General features: G+C 44.9%; 1 protein-coding gene and 1 non-coding gene across 2 annotated transcripts in view; one reads left to right on the plus strand and one right to left on the minus strand.

Moving 5' to 3' along the window:
* The window catches only part of phf21b (PHD finger protein 21B), a 42,928-nt gene that overhangs the window by 12,969 nt on the left and 7,507 nt on the right, over positions 1-22,452 (plus strand). The window contains exons 2-5 of the mRNA XM_076159703.1: positions 14,477-14,731; positions 20,854-20,946; positions 21,604-21,969; positions 22,183-22,320. Of these exons, the coding sequence (XP_076015818.1) occupies positions 14,477-14,731; positions 20,854-20,946; positions 21,604-21,969; positions 22,183-22,320 (852 nt within the window). The remainder of the gene's footprint in view (positions 1-14,476; positions 14,732-20,853; positions 20,947-21,603; positions 21,970-22,182; positions 22,321-22,452) is intronic.
* trnam-cau (transfer RNA methionine (anticodon CAU)) lies at positions 3,012-3,083 on the minus strand. Its single transcript has one exon. It is a non-coding gene; the product is annotated as a tRNA-Met (tRNA).

Genomic DNA, 22,452 nt, shown 5'->3' on the forward strand with positions numbered 1-22,452 from the left:
AGAGCAGTGTAGAGTAGGTGCTTACTTCGCCTGGACACATGGTGGTTATTAATCACAGCAGCAGGTTGAATATTTGGGGTTGATGTGTTCGTTCAGTGTGACGACGCCTGTAAAGCGTAAACAGGAAGTAGCTAACGGCCCGTGTCCAGTTTATCTCCTTCTCTGGAGCGCTTCTGTCCAAACTCATTTATTTTTAATTACTTTTCAGCATTTGTCCACATCTTTGTTTCAGTCTCTGTGGCGGCTGATAAGTGAGAGCAATAATGGGGAATTCATTTGAAAGGTTTACGTTTTCAAATGAAAAATGACGGCAGCAAACGCAGCACGAGGTCCTGCACACACACATGTTAGTGAGTCCTGCTGTGATTCCTCTCTCTGCACGTATGTGACACGTTAAGCACGTTAACACTGAAGGCCTGAAGTGAATTAACATAATATGTAGTGACCCTGAAATTGTGTCATTACTATTTTGTACTTTGTTTCTATTGTAGTTTATGTTTTCACACCTATTGCCTAGAAGTGAAATTGTAAACACATCATGGCCTTTGATTTAATTACATTTATTTTATTAAGAGATAACAGATAATTGAGTTTTATTGGGTTGTTTATTTGTAATTTATTCATTTGAGAAGTCTTTTTTAATATCAGGAGTTTTCCCTGATTGATGCTTGAGCTCCTCATTGAGTTTGATTGTTCAAAGTGTGTGAGAGCAGAGGAACATTCGCTATTCATTTAGATTAGATAACTCCATTTCAGGAAGAACTGATCATATCAACACTGTGACTTCAGCTAAAAATGTATTTGACATTATCACTCTGTGTGTGTGTGTGTGTGTGTGTGTGTGTGTGTGTGTGTGTGACCTTTACAGAGTCGATCTTTATCAGAGTGACTTTTTTCTCTTATGAAATGATATAAAATGTCAAACTAAATAATGTAAAATTCTAATAGAATGTGTATTGAAAAGTGAAGGTGCGTCTTCCTGCTCCTTGTTTGACCTTTGACCCCGGTTACAGTAATGATGGACAGACAAGGATGCAGCTGGAGGAACGTTCTGTGGAAGGCTGCAGATAAAAGTGCACATGATTTAGAGGTGTAACAGGAAGGGGACTGGGGTCATAATGGTGACGTTCCAGCTGCCACGCGGGGGCTGGGTGTGTGTGTGTGTGTGTGTGTGTGTGTGTGTGTGTGTGGTAAAGTTTGATCCCTGTTGTAGTGGTTTCATTGTATCTCTTCTGGAATGGATCAGAATCTTAGAAATTTAGAAAAAAGTCTACATAAAATGTTCAATACTTAGTTGGCATAGAAAAATGCCCACCCTGTTGGAATTTAAACAGTTTGTTACTACAGTACAGGACAACTTCCACATCAAGCAGAGAGTGTGTGTGTCTGTGTGAGACTGTGGGGGGTTTGGGACACAATCTGCATTTCATATTCATGTAATCATGTCCAAATGAAGGTGCACACATTCATCAGGGCTGATGGTGGGGGAGGGGAGGCAGCCTGCAGCATTAGTCACTGTGACACAGAGCGTGTGTGTGTGTGCGTGTGTGTGCGTGCGTGTGCGTGTGTGTTTTAGAGGCCAACAAGCGTTGAGGGCAAGAATGAGCTGCTCAGTCATGGTGTTGATTCATAAGTTGTGATCCTACTTCACATGTGCAACGTGTTTGTGTAATAATTTGATTTCTGAGCTGAGTGATTGTAACTCAAAGTTGCAGAGAGACCAGAGCAGCAGCCAGAGCAGCAGCCAGAGCTCATTGATGCTGTGATGGGCTCACTCATGCTGTTTTCCTGTATGTTGGAGCATTTGTGGACACATTGGTGGTGCGTGACATCAAACAGAGTCACATTTACAAAGCAGCTTCCACCAGTATCTGCATTATTAGATGTCAGGTTCTAACAGATGAGTTCAGTCATTGTGAAGGATGAGCTACTTTACTGTGTTCACACAGAGATTTTCATCAAAAGCAGGAACAGGAAGTGCGTGAGGCCTCGGCATCATGAACCTCAGCAGTCCCAGTGACAGTCAGAATGTCTCTGTGCTGCTCTGGATGAGCACAGATCTGTCCTGCAAACAAAACAAATGGCTCTTTTGAGAAAAACAATTTTATCTGCGTCATCAACATTTTCTGATTTCTTTGTTTGGAACCCGACAAACAAGGAGTTCAGTTTGAAGGATATTTAATGTAAGAGTGCGACTGGCTGAGAAAATTGGTTTTTCGGTAGAAATGAGTGTGAAAATTGGAAGCCTGTGGAACATTTCGTCCTGGAACATTACACGGAAAACGATCAAAGCCTGAAGGAATTACTCTTATTAGAAAACTGAACCAGCACAAAAGGCTGCAGCTCCTTTATTCCCGTCCAAAACCTTCCAGCGGAGCGTATAGACGAATGTACAGAGTAAGGAAAAGCAAGACAGCATGGAGGAGCTGAATGCTGTTATAAATGGTGATATTATAGGTGTTGATGGAGGCAGAGAGGCTGACAGGAGCTCTAACAGAGCGTGATGTAATGCAGTGAAAATGCTGTTTTCACTCAGTCACTTTTCCTCACACGGTGCCACTGCTGGACTCAAACCGTCACGGCTCAACATTTACTCTCCTCCTCTCCCTCGTCTTCGTTCAGGACACCCAGGTTTCATCTGCTCCATGAAGCATTTAATCACACCACACTTTCCACCTTATACTTACAATTTTACGAGGGGAAATAATTCACCTCTGAACTCTCTGTGTGTTCCTCTGTAAGTTGTGTCATGGTGTAGATGTTTGTGCTTCTCTTCAGGTCTGTAGGTCTTTAAATGGACCCTTATGGATCACATTTTAAATCCTCCAAAAGCTCCTCTACATGAAGCCATAAGTTTAGTTAGATACTAATATGATGACCTCTGACCCCTATCCCTCTGTATGTCGTCCTGGATCCTTATCGAAGATGAAATACTTGATTAATCCCGAGGGGAAATGTAGTTCCTCACTCTGTTGTTAACATAAACAGGCCCGAAAAAGCATGCACCTGTGAGGCACGGACAGGGCTTGAACCCGTGATCTTCGGTTTATGAGACCGATGCCTTACCACTTGGCCACCACACCTGATTGCGGAGGGCCCCATGATTTTTGACGGTCTACGCTCTGTAGGTTGTCATGGATCTCTATCCTATAGTAACTATGACCTTTGACCCTGAACCCTCTGTAGGTTGTCATGGATCTCTATCCTATAGTAACTATGACCTTTGACCCTGAACCCGCTGTAGTTTGTCATGGATCTCTATCCTATAGTAACTATGACCTTTGACCCTGAACCCTCTGCAGGTTGTCATGGATCTCTATCCTATAGTAACTATGACCTTTGACCCTAAACCCTCTGCAGGTTGTCATGGATCTCTATCCTATAGTAACTATGACCTTTGACCCTGAACCCGCTGTAGTTTGTCATGGATCTCTATCCTATAGTAACTATGACCTTTGACCCTGAACCCTCTGTAGGTTGTCATGGATCTCTATCCGTCGTGAAGAAGAAGAAGAACATAGATGTGAGAAGGCCTTAGCATCATTATGATTTCAAGGGTCCACAGACCTGGAAGACGAACTCTAGATACACAAACACCAACCTGAGGGACAGACTGGACATTTCCATTCCAGCCAAAGGGGGGCGCTGCTCTGAATACACACATGGTTTATTTAGATCCAAACAGTTTGGCTTAGAGCAGTAATTTACAACACGTAGTCACAAAGCTAACAGCGCAGGAGAAACGAGGTGTTGGCATGTCGTAGCATTCAGGCGTGTGTCTTTGCTTTTCCTGCTGAGACAATCGGCCTGTGATAGATTCTGTTTACACACCAACGTATCTGCTGCACGTGCTGCAGCACAAACCAAATTTCAATTACCTGCGTCTAATGAAATGGCTGTTAGGTTGGCGATGAGCTGAGTCATCTGGTTCGGAGTTCGAGGGTGGGGATTGGATGCGTTTCATTCCAGGCGGGCAGAGTCTGCAGGTCCTGGAGGGCAGAATGAGCGTCCAAATCCATGTGTCTGGAAACGACGCAAGCACACACAAACTCAGTCATTACTCACAACAAAACGCCTCTCTCCTGGGCCACATGTTTGTACCACACACACACAGCGAAAGTGAAAGTGCAAGTAGTCATTGCACGTGAGCGTCCAGGGCTTCCCTGGAGCTGCAGGATGTCAAGTGAATGTGTGAGGCAGATTGTCTGTCATTTTGAGATTTGTCGTGTTGGACTCCTTTCCAGCAGGAACACAGCTGCCATGTTGTAGTTTTTATCTGTACTTCTTCAGCCTGATGAATGGAGGAACATACAGAGCGTAGATACAGAGTGTTACATCTCCCAGAGAGCTGTAGTGCTTCATAGTGACACAATGATGAAGTCATATTTTCTATCTACAATGAAAGATAAACATATCTGGTGGGTCCTGTATGGCTTGTTTGTGTCAGTGTGAGTTGGTGTTGAGGGTTCAGGTCAGAGCAGCAGGATGGCAGCCAGGTGGCGCTGTGGCTCCCGTGAGCCTCTGGCAGATCTAATTCCAGCAGTTTTCCAAACAAACGCAGCTCTTGAAGGAAAGCTTGGTCCGAAGGCTAACAAGGGAGCGGCAGACAGGCGCTTGTGTGTGTGGTGAACAGATGCTGGGGCTGTAAATAAGGACACAGACTCCATTTGTTTTCATTTAGCTGCTTTCAGGAGGTGGGAAGCGAAAACACTCATTCACATGCCGTCAGAATTGCTGTGAGCGAGCTGATCTCTATCCTGGGGACTCAAAAGACTAATATTTGCATTTTAGGCATTTGTCAGTGAGAACAACAGCCGGCGGCGAGCAGCAGGAATACACAAATAAACCCAGCAGACACACACACACACACACACACACACTCACTCACACTCACAAACTCACGGTCCAACACACAGGCGCCAATAGATAGAGGAACTCTCCACAGAACAGATCTGCGTAGATTATTCTGCCTATCTCTGTAACCTGAAGGCCGCGAGGCTGCACTAGCCAATCAGGTTGGTCTGTGGAGGTGATGTCATAGTTTACTTGTGACTGTCCACAGTGTAGTTCCACATTTTACTCCCAAGATCCTGGAAATTTAAGAAAATTACGTTAACAGGAAAATTCCAACTCAACAAATCAGAGACGACCAATCAGAGTTCAGCCTCACCTGCAACCTGGGGGGGGGTTTGGTCAAAAAGTTTCACAAACTCACAAAGTGAAGGAAACTAACTAAATTAACTAAGTTAATAATGAAGACAAATATGAGCTTCAGTGTATGTTTTAATTTTATGGCAGTGAGGAAAAACAGTCAAATTAAACAGCTTTTCTGCTTGAGTTGGAGAGCATATTCTTCACCTGTAAATACATCTGTTACCATGACGATTTAGAAACTAAACAGTCAGTGTTGGTGTAAAAGTATTTTTGAATGAGTTGACAGTGAATACTGCAGTGAAGTAATCTGTTTCTCTGAAACTAACAGCACTCTGCTTAGACATTTCCCCAGTGTGAAAAGCAATGCATACAGAATGAAGCACACACACACACACACACACACACATGCACACACATGCACGCACACACACACACAACCACCTGGATGCTTGAGTTTCCCGAGACGTTCCTGCTCGTATCCATTAGATTACAGATGACAAATAGACGGCGATATTCCCGTGCCGGCTGGGATGAGTCCAGCTGTGATAGCACGCCAGCGTTGCTCCCCCCGAGGCTTCCTGTTGTTTGTTAGCATTTGTTAAAGCTTCGGCTGGATGAAGACGACGGATTTACTGCAGCGTGACGTGGATCTGAAACCATGAGAATCAGCTGCTGATGCTGAGGCCTCAGATTCAGTTCAGCTCAGCTCCACAGGAACTCTGGGAATGTTGCAGGAACTCTGGGACGCTTTTGGGAACTCTTGAAGTTGTGTGAAGTTAAAGTTGATGTAGCTCTCTCTGTGCTGTTAGATATTAGAATTATGGGCATGTTTGTCCCAATAAAGACATGGACTAATGTATAAAACCAACACACACACACAATGCTGGTGTTTTATAGACTCATTCATGCCGTGGTGAAAGGAAGTGTTAGTGACAACAGGAAGAGGCTAAAGACTAGCTAACTGCTAACTTCTCCTCTTTATGTTCTGAGCTGCAAGTTATTGACACACAGGAAGTCGGTCTTCTTTTTGCAGACGTTTCCCCCCAGCAGAAACTCAAATGACCTCTGGGTGCTATGATGGTGTGTGATTGTGTCGAGTAATCCAGGCTGATGTCGGTTGAACTTGTAAATGGACACAGTTGAGTTTCATTGGCACGGCAGTGATTCGGACACTTTGAACGGTGTCCAGTCACCTTCCAGAAGGAAGAAAGTTGGAACCCGAGAGGTAACAACAAAGATAGGAGACTTTGTCCTGCTGTGTCCTGTATAAAGTTATAATGCTCCGTGTTTGTTCAGTACATATTGAGTATTTGTGCCCGTGTCAGTATCAGAGTTTGAGTTATTGACATCGTCGTTGCCTGTCGGCAGCAGACCTCTTCTCTGTGTGTTGGAGTAGACGTCTCTGAGCTGTTGCTGAGGTCTTCCTCTGAGCGAGTGATGAAGAGGAGGCGTCTCTGTTCCTCCCTGAGGCGTGATTAGACTCCACCAAAGAGCCAGATCAATCCGGAACATCCTAACACGCAGAGCCAAGCTGTTAAATGATCCTCAGGAGGATTTTCCCAGCGAGTGTCCTAATACCCAAAAAAGTGACTGTTAACCAGCTTGCTGCCCCTCGTCGCTTATCCCTCCCCCGCCCATATCTGTCTCACAGCCCGTCCCAGCATCCACCAGGGCCTGGAAATGACTGGAACAAGAAGTCTGCAAAGACCAAAACAAGTTATTTTCATAATACACAGAACAAAACTGCCCAAATTATAAAAAAGTTTTGAAAATTATGAAATATAAACTTTAAACTCATAGATTCACCTGTCACTTGAAAGGCAGATTTAATAAGTAATATTTACACTGGCCCTTCATGACCCGCTGACCTCCTGATCTTTCTTTTAACTCCAACATGAGGCCACACCTTCACTTAGACACAATGGATCAAAATTAAGATTGGATTCATGTTTAAAAATCCACCCAATCCACTCAATTTTGCAGAAGGCAAGAATCAAATAGGGAATCAAAACCCAGAAAGATGATGCAGCTGTTTAGTTTTGTCACATTGAGTGAAGAGTAAATGGATCAAACTGACTCTGTGTTTGGGTGTGTGTGTTGGTGTGTGCACGTGCCGGTGGGCGTGTGTGTGTGTGTGTGTGTGAAGGCCTCGGCGTGATGTGTGGACCCAACACGTCTCGGACTGAATCACCACCTGCTATGAGCAAATTAAATATCGACTCATCATATCGACTGGTGGATCTAATTTGAAGTGATTGCTGGAGCAATAATGGAGCGGAGAGAAGAGCCGAGCTCGTTATAACGGGCTCGTTAAGGCCTCTCGTTAAGGCCGCGGTGATTAAAGTGGACCAATCACGACAAACTAGGTTAGCGGTACACACAGTACTTTCATTACATCTAAGTCAAGTACCTGAGTGGAAAAGTACCTCTAAAAGTGAAAGTGAAAGTTAAGTATTTAGAGTTAAAGTACTAGACTCAAATGTTTTCACATTCTCATCATGGAAGAAAGCAAGGGAGGAGGAAAGGGTGAATAAGAGATGAAAGAAGGATGCAAGAGGAGAAAAGTTCATTTAAAGCCAAATGAAAAACAGGAATTACTCAAGAAAACAGAGAGATGGAAAGAAATCAAGAGAGACAACAGGATGAACTAGAAAGAGGAAAGTTGAGAATGCTGATAAGAAGGTATGAGGTAGAAAGAAAGAAGGTAACAAAGGAGATGAGACAGAATGAGGGAAGAGATGTAAAGACTGAAGAGTTCCTCTAATGCATGCAGGCGTGACCTGGACGTTACGGTTCTCCTGATGACACTTGCGCGTGTGTGTCCTTCATGTGTTTGCCCGGAGCGGTGGCAAGGGGGGGTGGGGTGGTTTAGAACCTCCCTTTGTCCCTCTAAAGCCCCCTGGGCGACTACAGGAAGTTCTCAAATGTCTGCAGAGAGACAGCAGATGTTCCACTGCTTCTCCCCGACTGATCGTCCATCAGACCTCTTTGTTTACATGCAGACACACAAATCACATGTCTTGGTTTTAGTGATATGCCAGCATTTCACCAAATGTTATGATTTTCAGGAAAATTTAGGTTGTTTGTTTATAAGTTGGAGCATCTTTCAGGTCTGTGCTCGTCGGATCCTAGAGGAGGTTCAAAGGGTCACGTAAAAGGTTGTGATGGTCTTTAATAGCTTCTAATGATTACTAAACAGCTTTTATAGGTCTTCGGGGAGCTTCTAGGGTCACTTGAAGAAGTTATAGATCATAAATATTTAATGTTTGTTTCCGTAACGTGAATGTGGACATGAACGTCGGCCTCTGGTGTCTTCATGTTGAAAAGATCCTGGCCGTTGTTCTTGATTGGGATTCTAGAGTTGTAGGATTGTAGGATCACTGTGGAACTTGCCAAAGTACCCTGGAAGGTTTTGTGTTGATGAAGAGGGCCCATCAAAATTTTCACGTTTGTTTTCAGATGTAAACAGGAAGGGATCAGTCACTAATGTCCTGAGCTTTGCAACTATCTGTATGAATTTCACCCTATTTCCTCTTTCCTCCCGTGTTTGGTGATTTGTAGGAGACCTTTAATCTTTTGGCCGTGGTCGAAATATCTGTCAGTATGTATCTGAAGCTTAACCAAATCAAAGCTGCAGCACAAGTGATGAGAACCTCTGTGCAGGAAAAACGTGGTTCTCTGCCGTGATGAAGACATTTATTTGCTGAGCCAAGTGTCTCACGCAGAGATTATTGACCAAGCGTGCTAACAGTCACAAACCGCACAAAGGTCAAAGTCTTTATTAAGCCGAGGAACATCGGAGCGGCCGCTGCCTCCACGGATCATCTCATCACCTAATCGACCATAATGAGGAGTGAAACACGGCAAGAAAAGCCTCTCTGTGTGTGAGCAAGAACATATTTAGGAAGACAGCCAACCATTAATTTAGTCAGTTCAGTCAATCGATTATTCCTTGAAGTTACGTTCACATTCCAGGCTGAAGTTCCAAAATCAGACTGAAAGAAGGAAAAGTAAGAGGGCAGGGAACGAGAAGCTGCCATTACTCTGCAGGGGTCTGAGAGCACTTAGACCAGGACCTGGGGTGGGGGGGGGGGGGGGGGGGGGGGGGGTAGTCTGAGGAGTCCAATTGAGACCAGGACCTGAGGGGGTCTGAGGAGTCTAACTGACACCAGGACCTGAGGGCGTCTGAGAGCAGTAAGACCAGGACCTGAGCGGTCTGAGAAGTACAACTAAGTCCAGGACCTGAGGGGGTCTGGGAGCACTGAGACTATTACCTGAGGGTGCCTGAGAGCACTTTGACCAGGACCTGAGGGGGTCTGAGATATCCAAGTAAGTCCAGGACCTGAGGGGGTCTGAGGAGTCCAACTGGCGTGAGGGTCCCTGCTCACTGTGACTGCAGGGCCGGCGAGCGTTTAACATGTTGGATTATCAGGGATTACAGACATCTGGTGAGACGTGAGGTTGAAAAGGAGTGTTTAACGGCGACCTCATGAAGTTTGTACAGTCACTGAGGTGTCACAGTTAGTGTCAGTTAGTTTTACCCTTTTGGTAAAACTCGTTTGAGGCCATAATCAGCTGTATTTTCCTCTTTTACAGCCAACGAGACTTCAGAACTGAGCCATGGGGGAGGGGGCGGAGGGGGTAGAGAGAGAGAGAGCGAGAGAGATTTTTGGCTGTTGAGGGGACAGTGTCGGGGGGAGGGGTGGAGCTACAGGCCAGCAGATGGACTCCAGCAAACAATAGTGGCAGACAGATGCAGCCACAAAGAGCACACACACACACACACACACACACACACACACACAGAAATCCAAACACCAGTGATGAAGCCAAATCTGAAATGTTTGAAGCTGCAGTTCCTTTCATGGCCACCAGGCCCGAGAGAGAGCAGGTTGCGTTGTGGTTCACTGGAAAACCTCCAACTTCTCTCCACATTAGTACTGATCAAGTATGAATCCCACAGCAGAGAAGAACTCAGTTACAATCACAGTCCTGTGCTGACACTTTAACTTGTGTACTATGTCAAATATTAGTACATATTCCAGTGTACTTTGAGGGTGTGTTTATGAAAGCAGAGCTGAACCACAAATGAAGTGTGTGTCTGTTGTTTGTTTGTTTGTTGTCAGAGTCAGTGTGTGTTTTCTGCTCCTGTTGGGGGAGAGCCGCTGCTGTCTGACTGTCACATGTCTCTATAGCAACGTCTCCTCTCTGCTGCTGATGTCGCAGAAGCAAAATTCAGAGCTGGAAGCCTCCTGATGCTTCACTTCAGCCTGCTGGTTTGTTTGCTGTGAGGACTTCATGTAATAATGTGGAGAGGAAGAAGAAAGAAGTGAAGCTTGGTGGGCCAGTAGGTTCTGGTTCTGCTCAGCCTGGTGGTGGAGCGGTAATAAATTTTGTAATTCATAGTCCATAGTACTACACAGTCTACAGTAATAGTTGTACGTACTTCTTCTTGACTCCTGAAAGTTTTAAAACCATCATCTCTAGTTATTTCTCAACATAATGGAAATGGGAATAAGTCATAAACAATCTCATAGCCAAAATCCGACACATCTCCACTTTTGTGAAGCTTTAAATAGCAATGCTTTGGTTCGTTTGGCTGCGAGCTAAATGATTAGTTTTTAAATCAAATTTGTCATCATTCAGCTGATTGGTCGATGGGCTGACGGGTTCATCTTGTCCTGTTGTTTCAGTGAAGCTGAATCAAGCTGATGAGTCGTGCGTCACATTCCAATGAGCCCTGTTTCAGATGAAGTCAATTGCACTCTGGGTGTGTTTGATTTGCATTTAAATGGATTTATTGTCCGCTGTCGGTATGACGGTTGGAGTCTGACCACATGATCAAATTACTTCTTTCTCTCTGGGAGGAAATGTGGAGCTGGGATTTAATTCAGCTCCGTGTGTTTATTACCGTCAGATCAAAGTTTGGCCCGATGCCTTTGTGCATTTGTTTCCAGTGCAGGCTGGGAAATGAACTTTTCATGTGATTGCTATCAGTTATTAGACAGGACCCAAGGAGCAGAAGTAACAGTGGTCAATAATTTTATATTGGGACACAAAACTGATCAGCACAGTATCAGGAGGAATCTGAAAACCCTCAGTTTGAACCAAACCAGCCTAACGGTCCACTGATTCACTCACATATCACACAGATGTCAGCTTCATTTTCATATTCATTATTGATTGTGGAATTGATCTGTTTCCTCACTATAGGAAGTAATGGAGTTACCTCCCCAGATATACCATGGCAACCACTTTGTTACCTTGCTACTTAGTTACACTCAAAACCTAAATAACAACCTGTATTCTAAAAAATTATGTTCCTCTTTGGTGTTAGTAGTTTTACTGCAGTACCTGTGGAGACTTTGACTGTAGACATTGTAGCACAGGCAGAATGTTTTTTGAGTGATTTCTTCTAAAAGCATCTGGCGCTCTCAGAGGAGTCTTATTTATTTAATAGTTTGATATTTGTGACGCGCGGAGAAGTGGCTTTTAACCGATTTGTTGTAGGACAAGATAAACCAGTGTAACAATGGGGCCGTTTGAGCCGCCGTGTGCCCTCTGCGGTGTTCTCTCTGGCACCCCGGGTGCATTAGCAAAGCCTGCTCCTGTCTGGAAATCCATACTGACGCCCTGCCACGGTGTGATTTGTGTACTTAAGTCGTCGCGTTAACGCTCGTCAGTGAGCCGCCGACACCGACCCCCTGTTACTAAACACTGGGAAAGTAGACCAAGGAGCATTGGGAATCGTCTCAGACTGGCAGGGGAAGGCACAAATACTGCCGGCGTCTGGATAATTGATTGTATACCAGTTTTAGTAATTGTCATAGTAGCTGTAATATTAGTAGTAGAAGTTGTTGTTGCCTAAAAAGTCATTGTAGTAACAGTAGTAGAAACTGTTGTAGTAACATTGAAAGTAGTCGTAGAAGCAGTGGTCGTTGTTGCAGTAATTGTAGTAGTTGCCTTGACAGTTGTCAGTGCAGTCACGTTAATAGCAGTGCTACTAGTAGTAACAGTTTCAGCAGTAGAAGTTGTTTCAGAGTATGTATTTGCTGTCGTAGTAGTAGTTGTAGTTGCAGTGAGGGGGTAGCTGGGCCATGTGACGGGTGCTGGTGTCCCTCCAGGTGACATTAAAGCTCCGAGTGGCTCTTGAATGTGTTTCTGTGGCCCCTGCTGTCATCAGGCTCTGTGTTTCCCCTTCATTCACTGCTCCCGCCCCTGTAGGAGGCCCCGGCCTCTGTTCTCCAACGCCACACGCTTCAAATGAGTGACCTTTCAGACAATCAGAGGGGCCCCGGTCTGAATGGAGCGCCGCGGCCCCTAGGTCCTGCTGCAGGCTGCCTGTGGCTCACATTGATCCCCTGAAACAATAGGCCCCCTGTCGCTCATTGTTTACAGGATTAATAAATAACAACATGTGAGTAAATGTGCCGTGTGGAGGAGTTACACGCTGTACGCTTTAATGAAGTAACAACAGAATAAAAAGCCTGACAGCAACAGCTCCCCCTAGTGTTACACACCAATGATCGTGATAATGAGTATCAAACTATAGTGTCGCTATTGGATCTATTTTTCTCATTCCTGATTCTATTTCTTTATCTATACAGCTTCAGTCACATACACATACATACTGACAGTACTCAAAAAAGGGGTAGTCTTTTTCACTTGTACATTTTACAGCAGGTGGTATAACTTGTAACGTAATACACTGAATATTCCATTTTCCAAGTTGTAAAATTGTTATTTTACAATTTCCAATGGCACTTGAATGCAGCATGAGGCTGGGCTTCTTGTGATTGGACAGAAATGCATGCACAGAAACTGTAAGTGAGGATGGACACACACACACACACACACACACACACTCACACAGAAGCAGTAAGAATGCATCTTGTAGCTCCGCCCACTACAACCCCCCAACAGCCTCCACAGACCACCAAACCGTCCACACCTCCTTCCTAACGTTTGGTCCTTCAAATGTTTGTGCTCTGTGATGTCACAGGCAGCGTCTGAAGCAGCAGGCCCCACATTAACCAGTACACCTCCCACCCTCCTCCTCCTCCCTGCGTCTTCATCACTTCATCATCATCACTGAGCCTGTCGGGGAGGTTTCATGTTCAGGCTCAGATGGATGGATGGGAGAGTTTCCTGCTGTTGTTTACTCTTAATTGCAGTCACGGCGTATAGTTGCAACATTTCCTGTCACCAAATGTGTGGCGTCTCCCGAGGTGAAAGCAATCGACTGATGATAAAAAAAAAGTTGTTTTTGCTGTGTAACTGTTCATTAGAGTAAAGAACGATGTTTGAAGGAAACACAGCAGAGCTGCACATTCACAGTATTTAAGTGCCACAGTGTTTCTGAGAGTTTGTGACAAGCGAAGGCAGCTAAAGCTTCTACTCTGTGATGTATCTGCTGTGTAATTAAGCAGACGGAGTGAGGACACAAGCTCTCGGACTGGAGACCAACCAACACACAAACCTTATTCCCCCTCCTCATCCTCCTCCTCCTCCTCCTCGTCCTTCATCCCTCCATGTGTTACACAGTAAAGGATAAACCGTCAGCGGTGGAGTAAGAAACTGAATATAAAATATTTAGAGAGCCTCTTTCAGCGCTGTGATGTACTTAGAAGATGTATTTTTCTTCTCTGAGCAGAGGGGGGAGGGGTATGTGTGTTTGTGTGTGTGTGTGTGTGTGTGTGTGTGTGTGTGTGTTGAGGACAGTCTGGTGTGTGTAGGACAGCCTCAGTATGTCAGACACACTGTGTGGATGTAGCCCACTTCCATACTGAACTACTGCCACATTGTGTTTGTACTCCACATCATCTGAAGCCTCATTGGAAGTGAAGTTATACCCACCAAAGTAGCAGTAACAGTAATAGTTGTATTTATAGCAACAAGAGGAACAGCAGTACTAAGAGTAGTAACCAGGGGCGCTGGTGGTAGCTGTACTAGTAGCAAAATAATAGCACAATATGCAGTACTTACAGTTTGAAGTAGTAATACAAGTAGCAGTGGTAGAACATAAATGTAGATGTAATATTAGTAATAACAGAGTTGGAGTAATAACTGTAGTATTGTAACTGTATTAACTATTGTAGTAGTAATAGTGTTAGGAACTGCAGTAACATATAGTGTTTGTATTAACAGTAACACAGTCCTAGAGGTGGGGACATTACCATTGACAGTAGTTATTAATATAGCGAGTAACATCTGTTCTAGTACTACAGGAGATACAACATGTCTCCTGTAGTCCACAGTACTTTATTGGAGCTGTAGTAACCGTGTGTCCTCTGTGTGCTCTGTGTCTCTGCGTCTCTGTCAGAAGCTGGCGGTCAGAAGTTGTCCTGTGGGGACCACGAAGCCTCTGTCCATCATCAAGCCTCCCAGTCAGGGCATCGCCATCTCTGTGGTGCCGGCCAAGGCTCCCGTTTCCATGGTGACCGCACACATTAATGGACAAAAGGCGGCGAGCTCGGAGCCCCTGCAGACGTCCCCCATCAACCTCCAGACTGCCGGCAGGGTGGCGACCGCAGGAGTCCACTCCTTCAACAGCAGGAGAGAGCTGCCTTCCTCCCAGGTACCACACTCCTCCTCACCAGCTAACCAGACTGTTAACTCCTCACAGCGACTAGTTAGCCAAGCTGCCTAACATGCAGCATGGGGACAATTGGTTATTAACTCTTTGGGGCTCCAACAATCGGTTAACTATCCAGCTAACTATGCTCAACGGCTAACCAGTAAACTAACCATCTTAACCACTGCAACTAGGTTACTAGCCAGTAAATCTTTCAGTCTACTGACACATTTATAACCATCTTAAGAACAAAGCTGTAAATTATTCAGTCAGCTAACCAGCCTAAACTCTGTAACAAGTTATCCCAACTAGTAACTAGTTAACTAACTATCTTTTTTCCTGCAGCCAGGTAAGTGACCATGTTAGCTCCCCACTGTGTGTGTGAGATGTGATGTATGTGTGTTCCCTCCCTCACACACTTGCTCTAATTGCTTGGCCCCTCGCAGAGAGGTGGGCAGAGCCTCAGGGCCTCCACACACACACACACACACACACACACACACACACACACACACACACACACACACACACACACACCATACACACACACACACACACACACACACACAAACACACACACACACACACACACACACACACACACACACACACACACACACACACACACACACACACACACACACACGTTACATTGAAGTGGAGAAGGAAGGATACAAATACAACACTTCTTATTGACCAGGAGAGAGATTCTCTTTCCAATCTGTAAAATACTGAAAGCACGACAGACTGACTCAAAGGATGATCAATGACAGCTTAATATTCAAAATAATACAACTTCAAATCTGCCTTTCACTATTTTATTCCTCCTGCTTTATTGGCATAAAACATACAGTAAGTAACTTAAGCCTAAGCAGACACTCAGGGTTTTTCATCCAAGGTTTTGATAGCTCAACAAATCATCAGGATGCAGAGAGTCCCTGGCCCTGGGCATGAATGCTGCGCCCTGGTGGAGGAGCTCTGTAGAGCCTCCAGCAGAGCATCAAGCTCCTTGTACCTAGAAATAGAGCTTGACAGAGAGGCAGAGCGGAAACAGAGCTGCAGGTCAGCTCTCCTCTGGACCAGGCTGCTAGAACCCAGCAGAACTTTCCCAGGAAAGGTCACATGTACACAAACACTGACATGAAAGAACTTAACACCTAAAGGAATCTTCCTGTAACCACAGACACACACACACACCTGAGCTGAAGTTAGCACACAAATACACGTTTGGATACTTTAGTTTCTGCTGATTAATCAAGACGGACTGAACGATCTTCCCTGTTGGACCAATAGGAAGCATTAAAGGATTGACAGTGACATTAAGTGAAAGGAGAGTTTGAGTGTATGGTTATGTAATTGCCTCACCCTGCCCTGTGATTGGCCAGGATGTGGATGTGTTTAGTCCAAAGTGAGACGTGGTGTTTGGTGTCTGGGATACAGAGCAGGTTTGATGAAGATAAAACCATCATGTTCCATCAATGTGCCAGACTCCTCCTCCTCCTCCTCCTCCATCGTCATCTGGACTGACTGGCTCTTTTCTCACCCACTGCTGTGGCTGTCAGACTGTGGGGGTGAGGGGTCATGGTGGCTGTATTGTGATGTGGGAGTGGGTGCTCCTCAACCAGCTGCCTGCCTGCCTGCCTGCCTCGTTCAACACTTCCCTTTCTGCCATCATTCCACCACCACAGTTATAAGGACGGACCAATCACAGGCCACCTTCCTTCCTGTATGGACAGAGGAGATGGGTGGTAGTGGGGAGGGGGGGTAACAGGTCCCCCAGACCACCTGGGCACTAATTTGGAGATCAATAATGAGGTTTAATTGGATTGTGGCTTTGGATGAGTGCTCACATTATCTCTCTCTCTCTCTCTCTCTCTCTCTCTCAAACACACACTCACACACACATTATTTCCCCCCAAATTAGATTCTTATTTGTGTGTATGTTCATGTCACTTTCAGTGAAGCACAAATGAGGCTTCAAACGTGTCAGGCAGGTCCAGATTTTCTAATTATTCACCAAAATCTTTCCGAAAAAAGAAAGTCTCAAAGTAAATCATTGAGGGAAGAAATAGAATAGAAGAAATGAAGGAATGTGAGTGTGAAGGAGCAGATAGAGGTGCAGGAGGTGAAGCTTTGGGGTCCTGCCTCTCCTCTATGGCTCTGCAGCTCCGAACGTCTTTATCCTTAAACAACAGCCAAGGTCACTCCTGACATCACCCTCACCATCCAATCACAGCGCAGGAAGGCCGCCGGCTGCTCCTCTTCCTGTTCTGAATGAAAAACAGTCACATTAAACAAGTGTGGGCTGTGGGACATGTGTGTGTGTGTGTAAGAGAGAGTGAGTTTAGTGGAGTATAGGAGGTTCTGGCAGTTTTGAGGAGATTCCATTAGTCCCTGGTTTTGTCTCAGTGGTGTTTAAGGACGCTTGTACGGCACTGATGGTTTTGTAAAACGTCCTTGATATGATTCCATCGCTCGTTGAAACAGTTCATTAAGTCTTGAAGAGCATCTGGACGTCCTGGAGGAGGTTTCACGTTCTGTGGAGAGTCCAAAATTTCCTCAGCAGCTCTACAGGTGCTTTGTTGCACTTTCCACCAAGGAGTCCTTCATGTATCTCTTTCTCTCTGTCTCTTTTTCTATCCCTCTCTCTCTCTGTCTGTCTTTCTCTCTCTCTCTCTCTCTCTCTCTCTCTCTCTCTCTCTCTGTCTCTCTGTGTGTGTGTGTGTGTGTGTGTCTCTCTCTCTCTCTGCTCTCTGCGTCTCTCTCTTGCAGCGTTTGCATCTTTCTTCCTGCTGTGAGAAGCAGTTGATGGCAGAACAAATGATGAGTCCATCCACTGTGGAGTCTGTCCACTCTTATTCTCTCTCTTCACCAACTCAGCTCCATATTTTATAACTTTCGAGACATATTTTCACAATTTTCATTAGTATTTTCAACAAGCGTTCAGACTTAGCTGGTACCTTCTACCACAGTGACAGTGGTGAATGTACAGTTAGGGCGCATATAAGTACAGTCCATAATGCAGGTGACACACATATTTCAAGCATGAAAACTATAGAAGTTATCATACCTTTGATACCATTGATTTGCATGTTACAATCATAATCATTTTCATTCTGAACCTAATCTGAGCCAGACGGATTCATTTTCACGTCTGCCCTGAGCCCCAACAGTCCCAGAGAAAACTACATTCTTACTGCAGCGTGTGCTTCATCTACTCAAAATCAATATTCACCTCATATGAATGAAATTCCTCTCTTCCTGTATTCTGAAAGGTTATTTCACTTCCATGTAAATGACTTTGTACGTTGTTATCAACCAGTGACACAGAGCTGAACACATTGTGCAGTGTGAGTGAAGACAGGCTTGTTTGTTGTCCTTCCAAAGATCTGCAGGCAAAATCATGTTCTGGGATGTTTTTGGCTATAAAGGAGTGAGCACATCTCCATTTACTGTGAAGCATTTGACACCATGTCGTAAGTGTGACCCCTAACCCTTTTAGATGCATCACAGCAGGTTTCAGATCTGCGGGGGGAGGAAGAGGAGGGCTCTCATTGTGTGCTGCAGCGCTTTCATCCGTCTTCATGGTCAGCACTGAGTTTAGTAAAAAAAAGAAGAAAATTCATTTGAAAGAGGGAAAAAAGAGGAAACAGTTTGTCCAAGGTTGCATGCGGCGCTCACACTCCAGAGGAGGAGGAGGAGGAGGAGGAGGAGGAGGCCCCTAAAGCGAAGGCGCTTAGCTTTGGAGAAAAGAGGCAGCAATTACGAAAATGAAAGCCCTTGCACTGCAAGAATTTTCATCTCGGCAGTTGCCATGGGAACAGGCCTCGGCCACCTCCCCCCTCCTCCTCCTCTTCTGCAGTACAAATAATGGAACGGAGGTATTTTCACAGAGGAGAAGAAGGAGAGGGGAGGGGGAGATTTTCATGTTTCCAAAGGAGGAAGAGGATAAAACTTTACGCCTTTCTTCTCCTTTTCTCGCTTCACTTTTCTGTGTGAGAGGAGCTGAGTGTGAGAGCCAACAGGGCTGCACTCAGCCTGTTTGAGGCCCTCAGCCTGTTCTCTGAAGAGATATGATGTCTTTCACTTTACAAAAACATATTTTGAATGACGGGTCAGGAGTTAGACGTTGCATGCATGCATGCATGTTTATGGTTTCAGGCTTCAGTGTTTTCATGAAGGTTTATTGTTTTCAGAATAAACAAACAAAACAGAATAAAAGAAAAACTCACTCAAGAATAAAACTAAAATAGATAGGTCAGAAACTGGACAGAAAATGAACCATACTGAATGAAGGTAGCTGGGTGTCCCGAGGTCGAAGTGTTTTTTGTGGTTGATGATTTATGTGGGTGGTTTGCATGTAGTTTGGCATCATCACTACTGTTCACACTGGACACACAAGGTAGTTCATAAACAGTTGGTATTGTTTGGTGTGTTTGTAATAGTGTATTTTACTAGGTGGTTGTTAAGTATGTATGTCATTGTTCAGATGGACCCTGGGGTGTCTCCAGATGTTTAGCATCTTCTACGGCAGCTGTTGGGTTCTGAGAGGTTTGTGTGCAGCACTGTGACTCAGTTTAGTCTTACAGGTAGGGCTATTTATGATACAATGTCACTTGGTTGTTGCTATGGTGTTGTGCAAGGTGGTTGCTAGGGTCCTGAAGTGGTAGGCGTGTTATTTGAAGCTGTTAGTGTGAAAGAATGAATTCATCCATTTCAGATTATGATTTAGTATTTTCAGGGTGCATTTATTTTATGTAACTTTAGCAGATTTGTCTCCTTGACATCCACCATCAGTTTGGCTTGTTTATTAATGACTCATTTACTGACTGGCATTTTAAGTTAAGTCACAAAATGTCAATAAATACAAAATAATGATAATGGTTTTGGTGATTGGTGTTTTGTCCGCTGCTGCTGTCTTGCAGTTTGACGCTCCTGGATTATCCTGTGTACGGTGCTGTTAATATCCCAGCGTCGATGCTCTGACCTTGGCCAGAGGTTGATTTACGGCTCAAACTGGAGCAGCGGAACGGCCATCGGCGTGTTTTAATCCTGTGAACACTAAGCTGTGAGAAACGCTGCATATCGACTAGTTTGCATCGATACCTGAGGGTCATTCTGACCAATCAGGCAAAATACAATGTTCACCTTCTTTATTTATCCTGATATTATGCAAAAAGGTTCACAAAAGTCCCAAAAAGGAATATCACAATGGAAATCGACAGGTCAAAGCCTTGTAGTTACATTTGACTACAATCTGTGAGCTGCATAGCCCCGCCCACCACCAAATATCAAACCAAGTGATTGGAAGCTGCTGACATTAAAATTAATTGACATGTATCACAAATCATAAACCACCAAAAGAGTTCATAAAGTTTTCAAAATAATTCAATCAAAGTGTGGAGTGTTTCCTCATTGTTTGCACTCGGGATCGTCATGATAAACCTTCACCTCCACCTGACACTACTCCTGCCTTTCCTGTTGTTTGAATGTAGACAAGGAAAAGTTTTAGAAACACACTATTGTGTAGAGGAATATTGTGCTGCAGCTAACGAGCTTATGAAGGAGCAGAGGGCCCACAGCGTCTCACGACTCATTCCACCAAAGGGTTAATGAAGCAGCAGCTCTGGACTTCACGAGTGGAGTCATAGAACAGAGACGTCGTCCTTATTACTGCTGCTTGCATCAATCCACAAGAGTGGATAATTACATTAATGATCAGATCTGCAGATGCCAGACATTTAACTACAGTAAACAGTTTGACTTACATCTAAGTTTTAATGTTCTGACGTCTGAATTTAGATATGCTTTACTTTTCACGATATATATTGAATAACTTTAAACCTGATGAGTTTCTGCTTTTTGATTGATTGAATGAGTCAATGATTGATAACAATATAATAATTAAAAATATGTTCTAGATAATTTAAAAAAATGTATCTAGAAAATTGAGAAAAACTGACCTTTGCTGCCAGATTTGTACTTTTTTGCACATTAAAGCGTCACAGAAATTCCACAATATATCCAAAATAACATCATGAATCTCTGGAGTTGATCTGCTTTGTGTGTGTGTGTGTGTGTGTGTATTGTGTTGTAATGGCTGTGTGTGTCGTTGTGTGTTTCAGATGTTGGGAACGCTCACTGCAGTGCCCATCAAGGTGCCTCAAGTCAGCTCACTGCACCGCCTGGCAGGACAAGCAGCGACTGTGCTACCTCAGGTAACACACACACACACACACACACACACACACACACACACACACACACACACACAGGAAACATGGCTCCTTCCAAACCAAATCAAACTATTGTTTTCGATTAAATCGTTGAAATATTAATGCTCACTATTTGTCAGTATTTGAAAGTTTGGCTACAGTACCATCAGCTGACCACCGAGTGGTGTCTGATACCTCAATGTGAAGGATGCAGCAGATATGATGAAACGTGTCACATGTTTCTGGGCTTTCTACATGTGTCAGTGATTCCTGATACATGAAGACAAACATCCGTGTAATGAGTCAGATCACACATCACACACGTCTGTCCGTCCGTCTGTCTGTCTGTCTTTCTGTGCTCCTATTGGACGACACAACGAGTTAAGAGCCTGAGCACGTCCTGACACGCATCAGCACCTCTAGCTCTGCTCGCTCTGCCTCTGCCCTCCCTCTCTCCCTCCCTCCCCCTCTCCCTCTCCCTCTCTCTCTCTCTCTGAATGAAACTGACTGGAATGCAGGAGAGAATCACTGTAACCAAACTTTGAAACCACTGTCTTTTGATCCCCACACCAAACTAAAACACACACACTCTCCAGAACAATGATTGTTTTTTTTCTTTCCAGGACACTCCTGAACTTTGTTGGCATTTGTGTGTTTCAGGTCAGGCCAAAGACCCAGATCCCAGACAGCCTCCCCCACAGCCCCTGCCAGGACCCCCAGCCGCTCAGCCTGCAGAGGGCCACGGCTGTGGTCAGTCCTAAGAGCCAAGGCCTCGTCCTGCAGGGTCCCGCCCTGCCAGCCGCCAACAGCACCTTCAGCCCCGACCACCTGCCCAACGGCCAGCCCGACCCTTTGCCGCCACCCCCACAATGCTCGTCCACGGGGGCGGAGTCCAGCGCCCAGCATGCCTCAGCGGGGGCCGGTGTGGCCTACGCCATCATCGCTGCCTCGCCCGCCGCCACTAACGGGGTGTCTGCAGTCGGCGAGGCTGTTAAGGTGCAGCCACTGCTTCACACTGTCAACAGCGCATACAAACACAACAAAATCAGACCTATTTAGCAAACTTCACTGCAACAACAAGCTGCTGTCAATGGAGTGAACTTGATTTTCAAAATAAAATACTGAATTTTAATCCTGCTAAAGCTGCTGTGTCAACAAACAGCAATTACAAAAGAATAATGAAACACTGAACAAATGTCACATCTAGTTGATTAATGAGTTTGTTGTATGTGTTGCCAGGTGATAATAATCCAGCCTCAGGCCCCCAGCAGCACCGAGGGGTCCCCAGGGTCCCAGGCTGACGTCCCGTCCCAGGAGGCCCAGGAGGCCCCGCCTGCCCCGTCCTCCCCGTCCCAGAAGAAGGACGAGGACCCAGAGGTGAGACATTCCACACAGGAAACAACACACAGAAACTTCATCAACCTGCTGCTTTTTTTATATTGGAACATTTTACCACCTACATCTGCACTGTAGAAGATGACTCATGACTTTGGTCGTGTTAACATTTGG

Source organism: Genypterus blacodes, unplaced genomic scaffold (assembly GCF_046128005.1).
Source record: "Genypterus blacodes isolate CSIRO-AG114 ecotype Tasmania unplaced genomic scaffold, CSIRO-AGI_Gbla_v1 ptg000099l_1, whole genome shotgun sequence".
In the NCBI taxonomy this organism is placed as follows: Eukaryota; Metazoa; Chordata; class Actinopteri; order Ophidiiformes; family Ophidiidae; genus Genypterus; species Genypterus blacodes.